We start from the raw sequence: 20,828 nt of genomic DNA, 5'->3' as shown, positions 1-20,828 counted from the left end.
TTCTCCAGGCCCACTCTTGATGCATGACTCATTCATCGCTCATTATCATCCCACTCTCATTTCATCCCACCCAGGCGCCCCTGCTTGGATATCTGACGGTTGTGTGGGGGCGGGGTGCGGGCTACTATAAAGCTCTTGTACGCACGCTGCGATTGGCCGGCGGAATCCATTTAATCTGCTGTGACTACTACAGGAACCGCCCCCATACTCCTCCCCCTCTCTCTCTCCGTCCGCCCCGGCAGCATCCAAACACAACAGTGTGCTGTCTCTGTTCCAGGGAGAATATCAGCTCTGCACAGGGAGGAGAGGATTAGCGCAACCACTCAGCTCATCTGCATATACGTTCCCAGAGAACCACATGAGCACCCAAGGCTGTACCTCTTTTGTATAAAACCTGGCACTCCTGTCACTGAGGCTCCACTTGATCTATTCTCACTGCTGTGAGAAGATTTTAGAGGGACCTGAGTGGCTGGGGGGTTTTTTGTATCTCTTTTTGGACTCTTTTGAATGGTTTTCAGACTTTTAAAAAAAAATTTTTAAATCATTTAAATTTGCAGTTTCTTGTCTGCAATGTCTCTATTTAATCGGGACAATGCCAGTAATATGGTTTGATATATACTTGCTCTGAACATCAAGGAGTTTACCCTTCATTTTTTTGGGACTTTTCCACTGGGTTTGTTTCTTCATCCGGTTTGGGAGGCTGCAGCTCCAGAATGCCATCTAGAGATTCCTACGAGGTTCACAAGGAAGAGAAGCCTCTGGTGCAAAAGGCCAAGCGAGAGGCCAATCAGGAGGATATTCTGGCCGCCGCTCTGGGGATGAGGATGGGGCCACAAAAACCTTCAGCCACTTTCTGGCAGCCACTGAAACTATTCGCCTATTCGCAGCTCACCTCATTGGTTCGCAGAGCGACACTGAAGGAGAGCGACCGGACACCCAAATCTGAGAAAGTCCACAACTTTAAGGTGAGACTGAGTCGACTGAATGATCACTTGTCAGCTGTTGCGTCTTCAAAACGTTTGCTTAATTTCATCATGTGTGGCCAGAGGGCTGCTTCTCTTGCTTCCCCTGGTGGGAGATGGAAGGGGGGAGGGAGGTGGGTTGTTAATGAGTGGGAGAGAGGATGAAAAACAGGGCTGTTTTTGGTCTGTCCAGTGAGCCTCTATCAAAAGAAAATCTGTTGGGTGGTCTGTGGACCACTGGTGTTGGTTTGAGCACCAGATGGAGAGATTAGGCCGAGAAAACAGTGGAGGAGTGTTGGCTGTTGGCTCACTCTCCTCGTTGAGTTAATGGGATGGAGAGCAGTGAGAGAAATATTACCATCAAGGCTTTTAAACTGCTGATGCTCGCTGGGCTCCTTCTGCTGCTTTGTTCTCTTGTTTTACTGAAGGTTGCATTTCAACCTTTAGGTGTGTATGAAGCTTCTGCAACCAAGGGGGAGTGGACGATTTGTGTGAAATCAAAGGAAAGCCAATATATTGACATATTTACAGACAAAATATATCATGAAGTACAACAAAACTGTGCCACTGAAATAGGTCTTTTATTTCAACCTTTCCAATCTAAGCACTTTGAAAGTTAAATTAATTAGGACATGTTAGATTGTAGTCATTACATTTTACAAACATGGAAAAATGCCCCCAGAAATGTCAGATGACATCCCATCCAGGTGGTTGGGAACACCGCTGATGTCAACTTTTCAGTTGACCTCTGATTCATATTTCATAACACGATGCCCTGCACAGCGTTGAGCACGCCATGAAGTAGCAACACACTATATAATGGCTTTTCCTTCTGCAGCTGCTATTGACTCACTGCAGGAACACTGGGAGAGTTGTGGTTTGCTCGTGCTCCCAGGGGCCTCTCTGATTGGCTGGGCTGTTGTTACCTGCTGGAGAGTGTGTGGAGGGGGTCTCCCTTTCCTACACCAGCAAGGTGGCCTGTGTTTCCATAGAAAAAGGTCCCCTGACAACACGCACCTTCTCTGTGACGATGTGTCACAGCCTATTGTGCCATGATGGCAAAATCATCTGCTGCTCAAAGTCACAGCTGCACCCACCTCAGTGTTGTCAGTTTGAGGCTCTGCTTAAACAACAATCCTCCTCCACACACATGCTAGTCCTCCTCCACTGTGTCATTTAAATAGGCAGCACCAAAGGGCCTCCTGACAGGCTGGAAGAAGGGGAAGGGGTGTCCATGGGGTAAATAGCTGCAACCTCCCACTGTTCTCGCCCTCTGTTGTCATTGCTCTCCATCGCTAATATCTGTCACCGTCCTCCTCTCTGTTGCAGGTGCACACCTTTCGAGGGCCTCACTGGTGCGAGCACTGTGCCAGCTTCATGTGGGGACTGATGGCTCAGGGCGTCAAATGTGCAGGTTTGTTTCTCGACATTAACGCAGCCTTATCTACACGGATCCCTTTACATCACACTCTGGGTCCACTGATGGTGTGCAAAGTGAGCATTACTGTATATGTTTTGGCTACTTGGCTTTTGGTACATCTGGATGTGGATTATGGAGTTTTAATCTCAAATCTCAACAGTAGATTGAGGATTAAGGTTGTGTAACAGAAGGAAAGGATGGCTCTGTGGGGGTTATGTAGCGGGTATGATAAATAGCGGGAATATAAATGTTATTTCTGACCTACTTCTTTCTCCACAGAGTTTGTGAATGAGCTTCAAACATGCAGAAGAACGAGTTTTCAGAGCTGTCTATGCTGACCGATAATATTTATTTCTATTTTCTATTTCTATCTATCTATCTAGCTATTTAGCTCAGGGCTCAGCTCTTCACATCCAGTCACCATTATCACAATAACAAAGGCTTTCTGTGTTTCCAATTTGATGACCTTAATGGATGAACATTTGTCACTTTATCGGCCTGAGAAAACACAGTGGGCCAAATACAGTATCACGCAGCTCACAAAAATAATGTGGTTTAAAGCTCAGTTGTTATTATTCTCATGGAGGCATTTTGTGATTATTTGCTCCATAGTGTGAGCAGACTTTACTCGCTGACAATCTGTAATAATTTTCAGACTTTGTGAATCTTCTTCTGCTTTGCGTGACAGGTGTAAACTATTCCCTCCTGTTATTGTAAGGGAAATAATTTCTTGTATATTGACTGACTTGCCTGTCAAATACTGACTAGATTTTTCGATTGCACAGTCTTTCTAGTAAGAGTTCGTCTCCCATCCCAGAGTAGTACTTTAATATAGTCGGATGTGTGTCTTTGATGTTTTATTGACGAAACAAAGTGTGTCACACAAATCTGTGGGAGCTCCGATATCAATTATTCATGTCTTGATTTTAAAAGCTGACAGCCATCGAGATAAAGGCACATATGTTTGAAGCCGGTCTTTATCAGCTTATACATCTACTGCCATTCCTTCAGACTCGACCACAGCTACCAGAATCTAGGGCAGCAAAGTCTCACATGATGCTCACATTTGCATACCAAAAACTGTTCTCCCACCCCCTTTTCTTTTTGTATGTGTGAACTGTTTTTGGCCGAGCGCCAGGAAGCCAGCCTCTGCTTGTGCTTGTTGTGCCACATTTCCTCGTCAGAGTACGCCCCCCCAGCCTCATCCCATCATGCCCATGAAGGAAAACAAAGCTGGCATGTCTCTTTAATGAGGAGCAGAGCTGGGAGTTGTGGGGAGGGAGCTCTATTTCCTCACACATTAAAATTCAGCCGGCTTCAACCAGAGAGCTAGGTCAAACCCCTATTTAAGTTACTTAGTAGAATAAAAAGGCCTCTCACAAACAGTGGTAGTGCTTTTTGTTTTCCCCTCCAGTCAGAAACAGACCGGTTTCAGCTGGTACTTCTGCCCGTTAGACATATTGATAATGTGCTGATTAGAAATTTGCAACCTTCCTCTCAAATCTGAGCTGCAGCTTCCTCACCGTAGCAACGGAGCTGACGGTGCAGTGAGGAGCATCAGCTTGGCTCCTGATGTCCCTAGGGCTCTGCACCTTCACCGACACCACCCCCAACCCCTCCACCTGGGACCCAGGGTCATCAGTGTGCTCACATGGACAACAGGAGCTCAGCAGCCTTGTGTCTGATGACAGGCCCTCCTCTATTATACTGCCTGTCTCATGTCCTTAAGAGAATCATCTCTTAAGGTAATTACATTTCTGCATCAATGCATATACATTCACGCAGTATGAATTTCTCCAGGGACCCATATTAATCCAAATATAGTCAGAGGTCCTTCTAGAAACAGAGTCTCAGCTTTCAGAAGTAGCTTTTTATTTAACATCTAAAAAGAAGCGAATCTTTTGAAGGATCAAATTTATATATTTTTTTATGTTTTTGGGATCAAACACCACGTGGTGTTTTAAAAACCAAAAACAACAACCTTGAAGGACTTGGAGAATGCTCAGAAAGATCTAAGAGCTTGAAAGAGCTGCCCCATTTTAGTCTGGGAAAGTAGGTCTTCTGTAGCCCACAGCGCCTCAATCGCTGCTTCCGCAGCCATTGTGTGTGAGCTCGGATTTGGAAAATGAATGGAGCGCGCAGCAGCGTTGGCCGTCGCTCCTCCAGGCCACAGCGTTCTCACTGTTCCTCTAATTCCCTACATGCATCTCTGTTACAAAGCAGAGCTGCAGTATCTCTCTCTGCATCTGCTCTCCACGGGCACCTCTGCTCCCGACAAGGTGAATCCTGCCCTCCAACAGCTGTGCCTCAGGCCCCCCCATCCACTGTGACTGAAGGGAAAACGCTATGCGGGGTACTTACGCTAACATCGTGACTAATGTGCCCATTAAACACCCAGTGAGGTGCTACTTCTGTCTGAAAGTGGAGGGAAAAAATGTAAACAATGGAATTTCCTCGCATATCAAATTCTTTTGTCATTTGAAGTAGGAATATTTTAAATGGAAAACAGTTTTTCTGTGGTCGATCCTCCTGTTTTTCTTCTTCATTCATGTTAATTTCATGATTTGGTACGTTTTCAGTAAATAAGTGGTCTTCTATAGAGGTGACTTTGGATCTGCAGCGCTCAAGGTGACTCCAATGCCATGTGCGGTAGAGGGAAAGAGCTCTCCAGTGGTCTTGTGGCATTTCAGGGGCAGGTATTGATCGAGGGGGGATTAACACTCCTCTACCAGCCAAAACACACACGTGAACCCAGCGAACCAGATCAAAATGAACCTGGTGTTGAATGGTGTGTGTGTGTGTGTGTGTGTGTGTGTGTGTGTGTGTGTGTGTGTGTGTGTGTGTGTGTGTGTGTGTGTGTGTGTGTGTGTGTGTGTGTGTGTGTGTGTGTGTGGTAGCTCTCAATTCAAACACAAATTGAACTGCAAATATGAGCATCACAGTCCACCACCCTTTCCTTTCATTATAGCTTATTAAAGCCGACATGTCTGAACTAAAATCGTGTGTGTGTGTGTGTGTGTGTGTGTGTGTGTGTGTGTGTGTGTGTGTGTGTGTGTGTCTCTCTCTCTCTCTCTCTCTCTCTCTCTCTCTCTCTCTAGACTGTGGTTTAAATGTCCACAAACAATGTTCAGCTCTGGTGCCCAACGACTGCAAGCCGGACCTGAGACACATCCGTAAAGTCTACAGCTGTGACCTGACGACCCTGGTGAACGCTTACAACACGGCCCGCCCCATGGTGGTGGACATGTGCATACGAGAGATCGAGTCCAGAGGTCAGTCTGACATGTTAGTGAGCATGCGTGAAAAATGTGTGTGTGTGTGTGTGTGTGTGTGTGTGTGTGTGTGTGTGTGTGTGTGTGTGTGTGTGTGTGTGTGTGTGTGTGTGTGTGTGTGTGCGCACTTTGTGTGTGTGCATTATGTTCGTCTCAAATGTATACTGTAGCTTGAAATAAGAATAATGTTCCCAATTATAAATGCAGGGCCTGCTGTTTATTTTAAGTCCCCATTCATTTGATTTTAAATCCACAGCTGTAATACTGCCGTGATTGGTCGACATTAATTCCATTCACTTGGAGCATTTCCATCAAAGCATTTCAGTAGAAAAAAAAGCTGCAGACTGCAAAGGACGAATAATGGAGGCAATGAACGGCCATAATTATTTTAATTAAATCATTTGAATGTTATTTCACTGAAGACATTTACTAATTATCCAAGGAGAACCAGTAAAGTTTATGAAATTATGTATTTAAAAAAAACGATTACTTGAACATCAGTCATTTTTAACATTTTTTGTTCATTTTACCCAAAAGAAAATATTTAATCTCGACCTATTTGAAAACTAAGTTCAAGGATCCTGTTTGCCTTATTTGTACTTGGGAAAACAAATCCTCTTTAATTTTAATTGTAAGCAATCTGTAATATGTACTTCTCAGGTGCTGAAAGTGTGATTCAATTACTGGCTGAGTTCATGTTTTTTGTGTGACTGAGAAGAGTGATGAGATTGCTGGTAATTGTAATGTGTAATGAGGAATACATTACTCTGTTTCCTGCTGCCTTAGTTGATTGCGTTTCAGTTAAATCATTCAGCTATGTAGGAAACTCGTTGCTCCCTCATTGTCTGCCCTCTAATACGTGTCTGTAGCTAAGTTTGATTTATGTCTTTATTATTTTTCCCAGTGATGCAGAAAACTATTTGCATCTGCCCATGTTGTTCCATTGTGTGACATTGTGGACATTTCATCCATAATTTCTTATGCATATTTAAGAGTGTTTATTAGCATTTTCTAGATTACCCATGGCGATGTGTGCATGCAGATTTTTCTACATTACTCCTGACAGCGCCTCAGTGTCTGAAAGGTTGTTTACTTCATGTTTGCGCCTTTAGGATTGAAGTCGGAGGGCCTCTACAGAATATCTGGATTCAGCGATTCAGTGGAAGAAGTCAAGACGGGGTTTGATAAAGGTGTGTCTCCCATGTTTTATAGATCGCTGTCAAAGCACAACATGACACTAGACATTATGTGCTTGCAGAACACTTCAGATTAATGAGAAAGTGACATATTTGTGAGGGATAAGTGTCCATCTGGGAGTGCAGATCCTGTCCTGAAACGTCCCTCTCCAGCCGGGTTTCACCGTGTGGACAGACAGGGGGGGGGACCTCAGGGGTTACAAACCACGGATTTACTCTGACTGCATTAAACATAGCTGGGGGAAAAAAAGCCCCTCTCCTGTGTTGGGATTCAGTAGTGGACTTAGTGAGAATAAACCTGTCTTGGCCCAGTGCAGTGTGAATTTTAACTGTAAGAAAAACCCTGCAGCAGTGGGCTCAACTCTTAGCCCGATCCGCATGTGGGAGATCATCCATGACAGAGTGTCATTCCAGCTCACAGCACTGTGATGTTCTGTCTGCCAGCACAAGTAGGCCATGGCCTGCTCTGAGAAGCATGCATAACTGAGGGAAAGTCAGAATAGAACAGGCCAGGCGGATGATAGCAGCTACTTTGCAGAAATATAGAGCTCCATTCGACATTTTTCTCCACCACTTGTAACACAGTCTATTTATTCCTCAATTCACTCTGTGATGTGCAAGAGCTGCTCGTGAGCCATTTTTACAGTGAAAGTTTCTTCCTCTCGTCTCCTTTTATTCCATCACACATCTACACAGATGGTGAGAAGACAGACATCTCGGTGAACGCCTATGAAGACATCAATATCATCACGGGTGCGCTGAAACTGTACCTCAGGGATTTGCCTGTTCCCGTCATCTCATACGACGCTTACCCTCAGTTCATCGAGGCTGCAAGTACGTCACCACCACAGAAACACACCTGGATCCGTGTGTGCAGGATTCTGCTAGTTAACACTGTCACCATCAAGTTTTCTTCATGTGGTCATAACGTTACAAACAAGACCTGCATTTATTAAACCAATTATTTTTCTGGTTTAGAAAAAAAAAAAAATAAATCTATTCATTATTTTTTTTTTTTGCAGAAAATGTTTACAGGGTGAACTCAGTTCAGTAACTCTTCAACCAGCGTGTTATTTCTGCATAGACCTGTTTCCTGGCAGACATTTGACTTGTTAGAGCAGGTAAAGTGCAGATGTATTATTGATGGCTCGCTTCCATTAAGTGTCCCAGTGAACCATGACAGTGAGGGTGAGAGGGAGACAGCCATCATTATTACACCTGTGCATTCCCTACCCGGAAGAAAATATAACACCGGATCACTTTAAAAATTCAAATTTATACTTCACATTAAATATTTGACATTGACTTAATATATGTCCTGCTGCCAGTTTATATCGTATCCAAAATCTAAAATAGGTTCAACCATGAACATAAATTAAACGATTTTATTTAAATGAACTCAACAAAACGAAACAACAGCGCTTTTTAACTTTTTTCGTTGACAATGACAAGTCGTAATGTTTTCAGTGGAAGAGATCTCATATAATGTCATTCCAGAGTTTTTACATGAATTTATTCTGTTTTTGAGACTGTAGTTTGTGCAGCTGTATACTGGACTGCAGTCTAATGACTTTTAAAACTCAACACTGCTGAATGAATATTAAACTAAAATGATGTTTGCCAGAGAAACAACTGTCCAGTCCACAGCACAGATAAAGTGCTCATTTGCATCAGCTCCAAACAGCAGGGCCTCCTCAGATTTCCTCCGAGACAGAAGGCTTTTATTACACCACACAAGTAACTTCATGGATTCATTGGAAAGTGTAGCTTGGCCACAATAACAGCATCCTCCTCTCCGTTTCCCAGAACTCACAGACTCAGAGAAGAAGCTGGAAGCTTTCCGCGAGGCTCTCGCTCTGCTGCCGCCTTCACACAGTGAAACGCTCAAGTACCTCATGGCCCACTTAAAAAGGTAAGTAATCCAGGCAAGTTTAAGGGGACAGTATTCAAATTAGTAAGAGGGGGCCACCTTCACTTTATTCTGCATCTTAACAGAAACATATGTTTATAATAGAGTACATTATATTAAATTATTATCTGTACTTTTGGCTATAATGTAATATTCAATCCCTCTCCCACTAATTCTCATGCAGTCATTAAAAGTCTGCCAGGGTGTGTGTGTGTGTGTGTGTGTGTGTGTGTGTGTGTGTGTGTGTGTGTGTGTGTGTGTGTGTGTGTGTGTGTGTGTGTGTGTGTGTGTGTGTGTGTGTGTGTGTGTGTATTTCACTAACTCTATTACATATTGCAGGGTGACACAGAATGAGAAATTCAACCTGATGAATGCAGAAAACCTTGCCATCGTTTTCGGGCCCACCCTCATGCGTGCTCCCAACCTGGACGCCATAACAGCACTGAATGACATCCGCTACCAGAGACAGGTGGTGGAGGTGCTCATTAAAAACGAAGAGGTGCTCTTCTGAACACAGATCAGGACATTTATAGAAACCGCTTTCTAATCCTCCTTTTGTGTAAAGAATGACTGTTTGTTTTACACTGATTGGTACATTTTGTTAGATGCCTTGCGTATGGATTAGTGCTGACCTAACATCTCGTCCTGCCCCGTACTGGGTGTGGACGATGAACCTTACACTTGTACATATCTTATGTCTCCCCATTTTTGTCGGGGGATTTTCAGAAGCTGAAAGACGGGCATGCATGGTGCCAGGTCTCTGTTGCTTTGTAGTCGTAACCCAGCATGTGTTGAGATCGTGTAGTGCTGATGTGATTTTTGCTTTTCGTCTCTTCTCTAGTTGTTACTGTCCACATTCCCAGCTGCCGGCTGTGCAGTTATTTCTGTGAAACTTTGTAGAGCTGGATGCAAAAATAAGCTACTAATTTTTTTCCAGGGTAATTTTTATGATGCTGTATTTTTTTATCTTCTGAAATGTTTTTACGTCACCTACAGTTCTTAGTTGTATGAGCCTTTCTTCTTATTGTGTACACACTGGTGCATTTGCTTGACCTTAACATTTCTATTGTGTTAAAAACAGCATTATTTGTGAATTACATTTTTTTTACTGTAATGTTTTTGTACACAACTTGTGCATGATCACTTTAATTTATTAAACCGTACTCAGAAATTAGGTGCTTCATGAGTCATCTGAATTTCCTAAATAAAAGTCTCGATTACATTTGTGGTTAAAGTAATATCTGTTTTTTGTTTGGCCTCTCGAAGGCAGCAGGAAAGAGTTTTAAACACTTAAGTTGATATGGATATATCCAACAGATACAGGGCAGCTCTTATATTAGCTTTCTTGGTTTCTGCCCTCAAAGGCAGAACGACAAGAGACTCTTTTTTTTTTTTTAATGCTCCACCAGCTACTCTCTAACTTTGAGTTTATCCAGTGAACATCTGCCTGTGACATCTGGAAACAACGCTTTTAAAGGAGAGAGTGTGAACCAAAACACTGAAGTTGTGTGCTGGCAAAGCACAGGTGAGAGGACAGATGCTAAAAAGCTCTGTGGAGCTGAGGGGGGTGAGTGAGGTGATAACTAGTTGGGTTTGTATCTATAAGCTGTCCTTGTCATATTACAAATAGTCTTTTAATTCATTGCTAATCAAAAGATCCCCCCCAGACAGGTTTTAAGATGATATTAAATACTTTGAGTATCAGTTGTGTCTGATAAGATTTAATTAATTATATTTTGAACACACTTAAAATAATGTGTACTCCTTTGACTTGTTAAAAAATGCCTCATTCAATCATATATTCATCTCTAAAGTTTCACTGCTGAGCACAAGATGTCTCCTACTTCACTGTAAAGTCCATTCTTGGTGTTTGTGCACGGAAGATTTTAGTTTTCCACATCATACTAGGCCAGGATTGGCTTCCAAAATATTTGTGATGTCACAAAACATGCTCATAGGCCCGCCCCTTAAAATATGATTTTTTTTTTTTTTTTTTTACTGAGCACAGACAAATGTTCCCTCTTCAGCAGATGAATGAAAATAGTCCCACAAAAATCTATTATTTACTCCTGTTTGACTAACATTTGCTAAAATTTACAGCATTTATCCTTAAAGAAATTAAAATAAAAAAATAAAACAAACAGCGATAGTTGTCACCTGTTTTAATGGGATTTGTTGACAATAGCAGCATTCTTGAGATTTAAATGAAGACCAGAAAATAAATCAGATAGTTTGTGCTACTGGAAAAAAATGACATGAACCCAGTATTTGTTTGAGGCTACACGATGACCCTGGAAATCCTTCATTCGACGTGACAGGCTGTGCCTGAAGCTGCACGTCACGTGACCGCACAGAAACCCCTCAAACAACACATCAGTCACAGATTCACTGAGATTAAAACCAAACACGTTACCGAAGGGAAAACTCTCGGGAGATTGTTAATTACTGGATATATGTGCAAATAATGTCACATGAAATTGATGAATTCCAGGTTTAATTACCCACAGGTTATGTCTTTCCAAGCAATTTCCAAGAACCAGTCATGCACGCCATCAGTGGCTCATTACATGATCACAGTTTCACACTATTGAGGCTCAGAGAACACATTGAGGTTATCTGGAAAGTGCTTTTATTTAACATTTTATTTCTAAATCATATTTTTCTTGAACCTTGGACTTTTAAGCTATCAGGTTGAATTTGTATTTTACAGTTTTTGACAGTTAATGTTAAACTGTAGCTTTTTTTTTTTTCAGCCTGTCTTTTCATTTTAGTCTTTATGCCTCAAATTTCACCACAAAGCGTCGGAGAAGCAATCACTGCTTGACATTTAATCGCTTGGGTGTTGTGACCACATCACAGTGAGTTAATGTAAGACAAATTCAGGCTTGTCTCCGCCAATTGTGTGGCAAAATTGGATTTCCATCCAACCGTTTAGCCTCCCCCGCTATTATCAGCCATTTTAAATATATCATACCTCCATCTACATTAGGCACTAACTGTGAAAGGACGTAAGCCACACCAATAAAGCTATCAAGCTTTCTATCCCTCAGTCAGATGCTGTGATAACACCGTGCTAGTCGACTGTCTGCCAAATGTATTGTGTTGATGTGCATTATTCACAGCGATGAGATGAAATTTTAAAAGCTATGATCCATGAGATAACTGACCTTTCTCTCTTAACTGGATGGTAATGCCTTCCTCCCTGCAGAAGGCTGACCTAAATACGTTTTCAAATGTTTAAATGTGAGAAAATATTCATTTCAACCATGTGAAGTATTTGAAATGATAATGTTTATTCTGATTAACTGCTGGCCACTTCGTATTATCATATTTGAGTGAGTTCACATAGAACAGCACAGTCAAAGTAAAAGGTGAATTGTTATTGTTGCTCTGCTTAAACATAATGTAAAAGTACACGAGCAGTGATGTTGCATTTTTAAAAAGCAGAAACGTCAAAAATATCACACACAAAGTGAAAAATAAAAAATATAGAAGTTTCTTCAACAGAATGATGCTGTCCATTGTCAGATGTTTATATATTTATGCTTGACCATTATTTAAGATGTATCGCTCAAAGCACATTATAATCTCTTCTACAGAACTCTAATCCTCTTAATCTTCATCAAAGCATAAACACCCAGTATGTTGTCCAGTCTCCGCCCGCCCCCTGCGGACATTACATTGGCGCCTTTATTCAGATTCAATGAACATTTAATCACTTACAGAGCAGACGTAAAGACACAGCTCACAGGCCTCGTAGTGGAACTTATAGTTATAATGAACACCGGTCAGAGCACAGGTTGACTGAGGAGACACAATGCAGGCCTGTCCTGCGTTACATGATGTCCTGGGAGGAAGTGGCGCTGACATGGTGTACGTTCAGGTGACCTGAGTGACTGGAGGGAGAGAAAGAGAGAGGGGGGGGAGGGTTGAGACAAATCTCTCTTAATTCAGATATAGCCAAAATGGTCATTTTGTCCCTAAGTGAGATGAATGAGGCTCGTGGTTGAGTGGCTGGCTGATTGAACGCATTGGGGATGTGAGGAAATTGAGTTGCTTGACCCATCACAGGCCCGATGGGGCGGAGATGGTGCAGACCAAAGAAGAGATACATGGGTGTAACACCTGGCCTCCAGAAACAGGCTGTTTCTATTATTATTATTTTTATTATGAGACCATTTTACTGCTTATATTTAGGATATTAGAGGCACCGTGAGAATATTTTCAAAATAAATGAGGTAAATCTTCATGATCCACATTAAAGGTTACTGATAAATGACTGCATGACAGAACAGTTAAGAATTTTCTAGAAGAACTTCATTTAATCTCCCCCTATTTAGCATGTATGAAGTATGTTAACATTAATAAATGCTTTTGCACGTGTGAGTGTTTTTAATGTAACTATAACTAATAACAAGTAGAAGCTGTGAGAAATTAACTCCATGACAATATAGAAAAGCACATTTGTGATAAAAAAAATTTTAATAGAAGAAGATAGATAGTTACTGAACATTAAAATACACTTAACCTCATATCTTACAATAATAGTGTGTTGAAAACCGTTCATTAGATTCAGCTTCTGATTTATTACCTGGTAAATTGCTGGATATTTTCCTGATAAAATAAGTGTTTTAGATTACAAATTCATTTCTTAATCAAATTTCTATTGAAAAAAAGAAATACTATTGCTATAAATTACTAAAGCAAACAGAATTTTTGTTATTCAGTGTTGAAATATCTTTTTCATTTCCGTTATGTCGGCCTTTATATAAGATTTCCAAAGCTTCAATAATAGCTCTTCACTGTTACAAGACACACTCTGCAGCTAGCATGTGTTGTGTCTTTACACCCCCAGCTTGTGTGTGGGCAAATTCATGATGGGATATTTCAGTGTTGGATTACTCTGGCATGTTGATCTTATAACAGATGACGAAGAATGTGGCCCTCTTAAATGACAAGCGTTGGCGTGCAGTCATTCACATCCGCTGTCTGACAATAACAACAAGGCTGTTTGTGGACAACTTGGAGGTTGTACAGTAAGTCGTTAGCCAGCGCTGAAAGAATATTTTAGGTGGGTCAAACCTTTTTAATTCCCCAGTGGTCAACAGGCAACGTCCTGAAGTTGGATCTTGGTTTTGGATTCCTGATTTTATTGGCAAGAATGAATACTATATTTTTAATTTTTCATCTTGTCATTCTTGCAGGTAAGAAGTTATTTTAAACTCAACAAAATGTGCACTGAATTATTCTTGAAATATGTGCCTTTTTATTTTATTGGTCTTAGTGTTTTAAGCATTATGACGTCAGGAGAAAGCTAAAATTTATTGGTAAATCCTCTCTTCGTTAAACACATTTAATGAAACTGCTCTCAGGTCAGTGAAAGATGTTCCAATTCAAAACAACAAAAATAATGAGCATATTCAGATTTTTTTTTTTTTTTTTTTTTGCAAACTAGCTCTTTGACAAGGGCACAGACGCTGCTTTCGTTTGCTTTTAAACCTTTCATCCGTCTATCACCATGAAGTCACCGGCATAATTATAGACAGGCCGTTCCTTAGTTTACATGTTGAATGTCTGCAGAATCATTCAAGCATTCAAACAACATGTTGCTTCAAAATGACCTTCATTTCAAGGTCAGCTGAAAAATGAAAGGGGATCCTGCGCCGTCTGGTGACAGATATGTTGCGGGAATTCTCGTAGCATAAGAATATCTCTATTAGGAACCCACCCTGGTGTCCCATCACGTGTTTAAAGGCAGCATTTCCAAATTTAGCACCCAAATTTAAATGCATAAGGTACATTTTACGCAGCCGGCCCGAAGGTCTGCTATCATCTCTGATATCTTAGGAATGTAAAAATATATTTATTTAATTAAAAGCTTTTTTATATGTAAAAATATAAACTTTTCTAAATGATCAAATATGATGTTTTTAATGTTCAGTATTTTCAAAGCCTGATTTCATGCACATTTCAAAACACCATGTGAAAGTGGTTTCACTCTGTTGTGCACTTACATTGAAAAGCATGTTACACATACAGTACAGAGTTTGTCACATCTATTTTCAAGTCATATTAAACCCACTCCACGTATCAGATGCTCTTAAAGCAGTATGCTAGTTTGGCAGAAGATAACACTTGTCCAAGTTAAGAGCTACACTGCCACCCAAAGGAATAAATTCACTGTGTGAATGACGTCAAATGTGAAGTAAACAACTATTAAAATGTGTCCTCTATGGTGTCACGTGGGTTTCAGGTGCAGTCTTGGCCTCTACTGATGAAACCCGTCTGGTTAAAACCCTTTTCACTGGTTACAATAAGGTCGTCCGTCCTGTCAATCACTTCAAGGACCCGGTAGTCGTCATCGTGGGTCTCCAGCTCATCCAGCTCATCAGCGTGGTAAGGTCTCATGTCACAGTATATCACTCCATCTGCATTCACATTCACGGTCACCAACTGTCTGATCACATTGTCTGGATCCGCAGGATGAGGTCAACCAGATCGTCAGCAGCAACGTGCGACTGAAACAGGTTAGATTCATGTGTTCACGTCTTTTGTTGTGTTATCTTGAAAGAAAGACGTTGGACGAGCCGTTATACTGCAGAAAAGCTTCAACAGATGAACTACTTACAACTAATCAGAAAATATATTACACAAATGCAGCCACTTTCTTCTGTCATGTTCTCTATAAAGGCCAAAGTCAGATTCAGATGTCATGTTTCAGCAAAGGTCTGCCTTTAAATCTTTGGTACCAGAATGGTTTCTGACTGATTCTCAACAAACCTCATAAAGTTTGGTTCCACAGAGACATTAGTAAAATATGAGGTTTATCATTCATTCGCTTTCTTTTGCAGAATGACTCATTCATAACGGTTGTTCTTGTTGTTGTACCTCACCTTGCTCTGGCTGTCCTTGTCTGTTTTGTCTGTTGTTTCAGCAATGGAAAGATGTGAACCTGCAGTGGACCCCAGAGGATTATGGCGGCATCAAAAAGATCAGAGTCCCCTCCACTGATATTTGGCGTCCTGATCTGGTTCTCTACAACAAGTATGCATTCAGGCGATATTTGATCACCGCCATGTCTCTCTGTTTTTGTGCAGAAATGTTTTCTTTCATTACAATGGGCTTTGTCTGATCTGAGCATCTTTACCCCCAGAAAAAATTGACACCCCTGTCAGTGATTTTTCTTAATCACACTTTCCTCTACTGTGGAGTGTTACGTGTGAAAGCTCAGATTTCACCAGGCTAAATCCGGCCTCGGTATAGCAGGTCTCCCCCCCCCTCCCTCCCCCACCTCCTCCCACCATATGCTGCATCTGACACACTGCTGTTTTTCCCTGACAACCAGCTCTGCCACAACAACTTGTGCCAACCTCACCCATCCTCAGGCACTGATGTCCCCCTGCATTAACATTTAACTAATTATCTCCTGGGATGTTGATGCTGCCTGTGTTTGTCTGTCGCCCGCAGTGCTGACGGTGACTTTGCCATCGTTCACGAGACCAAAGTGCTGCTGGAGCACACGGGGAAGATCACATGGAACCCGCCTGCCATTTTCAAGAGCTACTGTGAAATCATTGTGCTGCATTTCCCCTTTGACCTCCAGAACTGCAGCATGAAGCTGGGAACCTGGACTTACGACGGGAACCTCGTCGTCGTCAATCCCGTAACGATACCTAATCCATGCATGTAGTCACTTTAATTTGATGAATGAAATGACATGAAAGCTAGATTAAGAGATTGACGCCACTCTCAAGATACATCAAGAGGACAGTTAACGTTAAACAGGAGAAGATGACGAGCCTTCCTCCAAGAGAAAAACAAATCCAGCAACATCTTATGTCTTCATCTACACACAACAAAGGTTTTTTGTACTGATAAAAAAAAAAGGAGATAAAACATGTTAAAAGTGAAGTTGTTTTGTTACATTCGGACAAATCTAGGCCAAATGTTCCCCTCCTGCTTTCAGTATTTCTGCTAATATACCGTCACCTTCCTGTAGCTTTGTTTAGCGTTTGAAGACATACGTTGTAAACACGGTTTTGCACACTTCAATTCTTTTGAGTGCAAACCTCATTTCGAGACTAATGCATATGAAAATAACCGCGGAGAACGTTGTGGTAACCGGAGCAATCATCCTTTTTATTGCTTCTTCTCACAGGAGAATGACAAGCCAGATCTGAGTCACTTCATGGAAAGTGGAGAGTGGGTGATGAAGGACTTCCGCGGATGGAAGCACTGGGTGTACTACGCCTGCTGTCCAGACACCCCCTACCTGGACATCACCTACCACTTCCTCATGCTGCGGCTTCCGCTGTACTTCATCGTCAACGTCATCATCCCCTGCATGCTCTTCTCCTTCCTGACCGGTCTGGTCTTCTATCTGCCTACCGACTCTGGTATGTTTACACCAACGAAAAGCAATAAAACAGGACATTTATAGACATATTTAACCATTCCTCTCCCAATATATATATATATTTACAATAACTCAATAAACTGAACATTTACATTTGTACGATTTAGTTTTTGTTTAGATGAAAAAAAGATATAACATGATGACTTTAGAGGTGCTGGTAAGTAGTTTTAAATTCAAACAAAGCCAGCTAGCTGTTTTTTTAATTATTATTATTATTTATATTTAGCTAAGCTGTCTGCTCGCTGTCACATAGATTTGACATGACATCCACGTTAAATCCACAGTCACTGCTAAAGTAGTCTCACCTGAAAAGTATAAAGCGGCTCCTATGTGAGCACAAACAAGATGCAAAGACACCATGAGAGGTAGTTCTGTGCAAACTCTCAAAATTAGGTCATATCTGCTTTTAAACAGAATCTTTATCATCCATATTTCACAACATCAAATGTCAAAATGTTGGACAAACCCTCGTGTTTAATGCTGCCTGTCAGTCTAAAATGCTCCTACGTTGACTGCTAGAGGAGCCACGCAGCTTATGTGCACATCTGGCCGTGTTCCCAGTGTGTAGGTCTGCCTCATTACCCAGAGTCCCTCTGTGCTGTCATGTCTGAAAGCAGGCCTTTGCTTTAATGTATAATACATCACTTGATCCCTGTTTCTGATATGGCTGCTGACAGGATAGTGTGGAGGAGAAGCCGGTGCCAGGAGAAGCTCTCTCTGGGATAACCGCTCTCACTGAGCGACAACAACAAGCAACATGTTTTGCATTTTATTGGTGTGAAATGGTGTCAGGATTCTGTTTACTTGTTCCATTGTTGTTCCAACAGAAGTAAAGCTGCCTCTCACTCTTTAGATTTGATTGGCTTATAGGACTGAACAGTGCAATTATTGGGTAGCCGTATACTATGGTGCATAATTGATGAGCTGTCAGGACTATAAACTAGGCAGGAACAGCGCTCCCTTGTGGCGTTGTGAAGAGATTGCATGTTCAGGAGTCGACGGTTAAATATGGCAGCTGCATTTTCCATTGTTTAATTTTTTTTCTTTCAAATTAAAATATGTTTGAATGTCACAGAATCTGTGTTTAAATTGTATATTTCTTTATTTATTTTTTTTGAAATATTGCTATATTACTTACAGCTTTCCCTACTTCTAAGTTCAGTTAGAAAGATCAACGGTTGAGTGTGTAGGACAGAGATTGTGGTGTAAATGTAGGCTGCAACAACCCTTTAGCCTTGTTGCCCCTCAAAATGAAGCAAAATGAACTTGTGGCCTGCCACTGTTGTGGTGATTATTTAAATGTTTTTTCAAGAGTTCAAAACAGCAAACAAGAAAATCAAAAATCAAAAATCAGAGGAAGGTTTAAATAAGAAAACATTGTGTATTATGATTGTTTTTAAGTTCTTCCTCATTCTTCCCACTTGGTCCTTTCAGTAGCTGTTTTGATGCCTTTAAACATATCAAATGAGCAAATCATCCATTGGATGATGAGGATTGTGTCAATTTGAAGTGTAATTGTTTTGCAAATGTTTTTTCTTTCTTCTTTTCTGTCCTATTAGTCATGTCGCATGTCTGTGAGATGTCACTGTGATTATTAAACAGACTAAAGAGAAAAAAAAGAAGTGAAAACGGTTTTCTGTGTCTTCCAGGTGAGAAGATGACTCTCAGCATCTCTGTCTTGCTGTCTCTCACCGTGTTCCTGCTGGTCATCGTGGAGCTGATTCCCTCCACCTCCAGTGCTGTGCCCCTCATCGGGAAGTACATGCTCTTCACCATGGTGTTTGTCATCGCATCCATCATCATCACTGTCATTGTCATCAACACCCACCACCGCTCCCCAAGCACTCATACAATGCCCGACTGGGTCCGCAAGGTGAGATAAGAGGAACAAACTGGAGGCTTGTTATCATTTTGACTGTGAAGCTTTAGGCTGAAAATGAATGTCTTCCCAAGTTTAGCAATCTTTGGAGAGCATCCTTAATCTTTTTTCGTCTGCGTTATACTGCCATCTAGTGGTAGTGGACAGAACGTGTTTCGTTTGTGTCTTTATCCAACACGTTGTATACTCCTTGACACCTTTATTTATTTATTTATTTATTTATGTGACAGGTTTTTATAGAAACCATCCCCAACATCATGTTCTTCTCAACAATGAAACGGCCGGGGAAAGAAAAGCAGACTAAAACCATCTACGGTGCTGATTTTGACATCTCAGACATCTCTGGCAACCAGACGTCTGCTGTTCCCTACCAGTCACCCATCACCAAGAACCCTGATGTCCGCAGTGCCATTGAGGGAATCAAGTACATCGCAGAAACCATGAAGTCAGATGAGGAATCCAACAATGTAAACTAATCATAAACCGTGTTAAGATGGTTCTGCAGTGAGTCCTGATTTTACATACGTCATCGTGTCCCTGCTCTTCTCTTTGCAGGCGGCTGAGGAATGGAAGTTTGTGGCCATGGTGTTGGATCACATCCTGCTGTGTGTCTTCATGGCTGTGTGTCTGATCGGCACATTAGGCGTGTTTGCAGGCCGCCTCATTGAGCTGAGCATGCTGTGAACACCAGTATGAAACGTGTTACCTGTACAGGCCCTGCAGCAGCATTTACGGTCCACGCTTACTGCCCGAGGGAGTCTCTGCTTGTTTGCTTTTTGGGGTTTGGTCCAATTTTGTGTCTGCACAAGAACATGTTTTATTTGCTTTCTTCAGCCTATTTGTCAAAACTAGTTGTTTTTTGTATTCAAAGGAAATCTGACATTTGGGAATATTGTTTGAGGTGTTTATAGGGCACAACTGAATAAACTGATATTGTCAGTTTACAAGGTGACTATTTGCCTGAAGTACGATTTTAAGTAATGTTGTACTTTCCGGACATTCAGTATTTACGTGTAACACGTTGTGAAATGTTGTTAATATCTATTAATACATGTATAAATTTTGGTAGCTGTAATCCAGTCATTTGTGAAGACTGATGTGTTTCATATTTTGGCAAAAACGTGGTCATCATTTGTAAGAGAGGCTGTTGGACAACAGTTAAATCAGCTTTCTGAAACACTTAAACCTTTCTTGTCATATCATTCATGAAGAAGAGCTCGCGACTGTTTCCCCGCTGCACAATTTGCATTGTGGGTATTTTTCTGCCACCCTGCTATTTGACATTCAAATACATATGCAGATTCGGTGCCTTTGCACTTCCAGTCCTAACGTGTTGTTGCATGGTTCCCCATCTGCTGGATCCTCAGCTGATGAAACCTCAGCTGGATGTTGTTTTGAACATTAACCCCAGAAGACTCGTCACTCACAGGCTTTCACCTCCTCTCCATGCAGTTCAGGTGACTCCAAGTATGACAGAGTTCATGGAGGTTTAAAGTCAAATTTAATTATTTCCAATAAAATGTAACATGATGCTTGTATGCTCTTTTTTTTTTTTTTTGCTGATGTATAATACGAATAATTATTAGACAATGTAATACATATAGATTCTACTAAAACAATATATAACATAAATATACAAATGTACGGATGAAGACGATATTTAAAGACTGAGCTGAGATGACACCGTACTTTAGCCTATATTTTTCATATCGAATTGTATTTGCAAAAATTGTCATTCGTTTCCAAATTAGTTGAGCTACTCTGCAATCTGCCC

At 41.3% G+C, this 20,828-nt stretch overlaps 2 protein-coding genes across 2 annotated transcripts; both read left to right on the top strand.

Annotated features, from left to right (window-relative positions):
- The first annotated feature begins 187 nt into the window (after positions 1-187).
- chn1 (chimerin 1) lies at positions 188-9,981 on the top strand. The gene is made up of 7 exons (XM_069702592.1): positions 188-965; positions 2,292-2,376; positions 5,481-5,654; positions 6,767-6,844; positions 7,547-7,684; positions 8,657-8,762; positions 9,099-9,981. The coding sequence occupies exons 1-7, from the start codon at positions 714-716 to the stop codon at positions 9,268-9,270; spliced, it is 1,005 nt and encodes a 334-aa protein (XP_069558693.1). The 5' UTR covers positions 188-713; the 3' UTR covers positions 9,271-9,981.
- A 3,771-nt stretch (positions 9,982-13,752) lies between these two features.
- On the top strand, positions 13,753-20,586 carry LOC138623219 (acetylcholine receptor subunit alpha-like). Its single transcript, XM_069702600.1, has 9 exons — positions 13,753-13,963; positions 15,013-15,155; positions 15,242-15,286; positions 15,694-15,803; positions 16,227-16,422; positions 16,918-17,155; positions 18,825-19,048; positions 19,285-19,521; positions 19,610-20,586. The coding sequence occupies exons 1-9, from the start codon at positions 13,921-13,923 to the stop codon at positions 19,736-19,738; spliced, it is 1,365 nt and encodes a 454-aa protein (XP_069558701.1). The 5' UTR covers positions 13,753-13,920; the 3' UTR covers positions 19,739-20,586.
- The last annotated feature ends 242 nt before the right edge of the window (positions 20,587-20,828 follow it).

Source organism: Brachyistius frenatus, unplaced genomic scaffold (genome assembly GCF_029030835.1).
Source record: "Brachyistius frenatus isolate BFR_SWC_R1_liver_20210118 unplaced genomic scaffold, ASM2903083v1 Contig_42, whole genome shotgun sequence".
NCBI lineage: Eukaryota > Metazoa > Chordata > Actinopteri > Embiotocidae > Brachyistius > Brachyistius frenatus.
This window is presented reverse-complemented; position numbering and strand designations above follow the sequence as displayed.

What these genes read in the sequence shown, in the direction of transcription:
- chn1 (XM_069702592.1), top strand. Translation starts at nt 714, where the DNA reads ATGCCATCTAGAGATTCCTACGAGGTTCACAAGGAAGAGAAGCCTCTG. An exon ending in TCAGTTCATCGAGGCTGCAA is followed by an intron (nt 7,685 to 8,656) that starts GTACGTCACCAC and finishes TCCGTTTCCCAG; the next exon opens with AACTCACAGACTCAGAGAAG. An exon ending in CTCATGGCCCACTTAAAAAG is followed by an intron (nt 8,763 to 9,098) that starts GTAAGTAATCCA and finishes TACATATTGCAG; the next exon opens with GGTGACACAGAATGAGAAAT.
- LOC138623219 (XM_069702600.1), top strand. Translation starts at nt 13,921, where the DNA reads ATGAATACTATATTTTTAATTTTTCATCTTGTCATTCTTGCAG. An exon ending in GATCTGGTTCTCTACAACAA is followed by an intron (nt 15,804 to 16,226) that starts GTATGCATTCAG and finishes TGTCGCCCGCAG; the next exon opens with TGCTGACGGTGACTTTGCCA. An exon ending in TGCCCGACTGGGTCCGCAAG is followed by an intron (nt 19,049 to 19,284) that starts GTGAGATAAGAG and finishes TTTATGTGACAG; the next exon opens with GTTTTTATAGAAACCATCCC.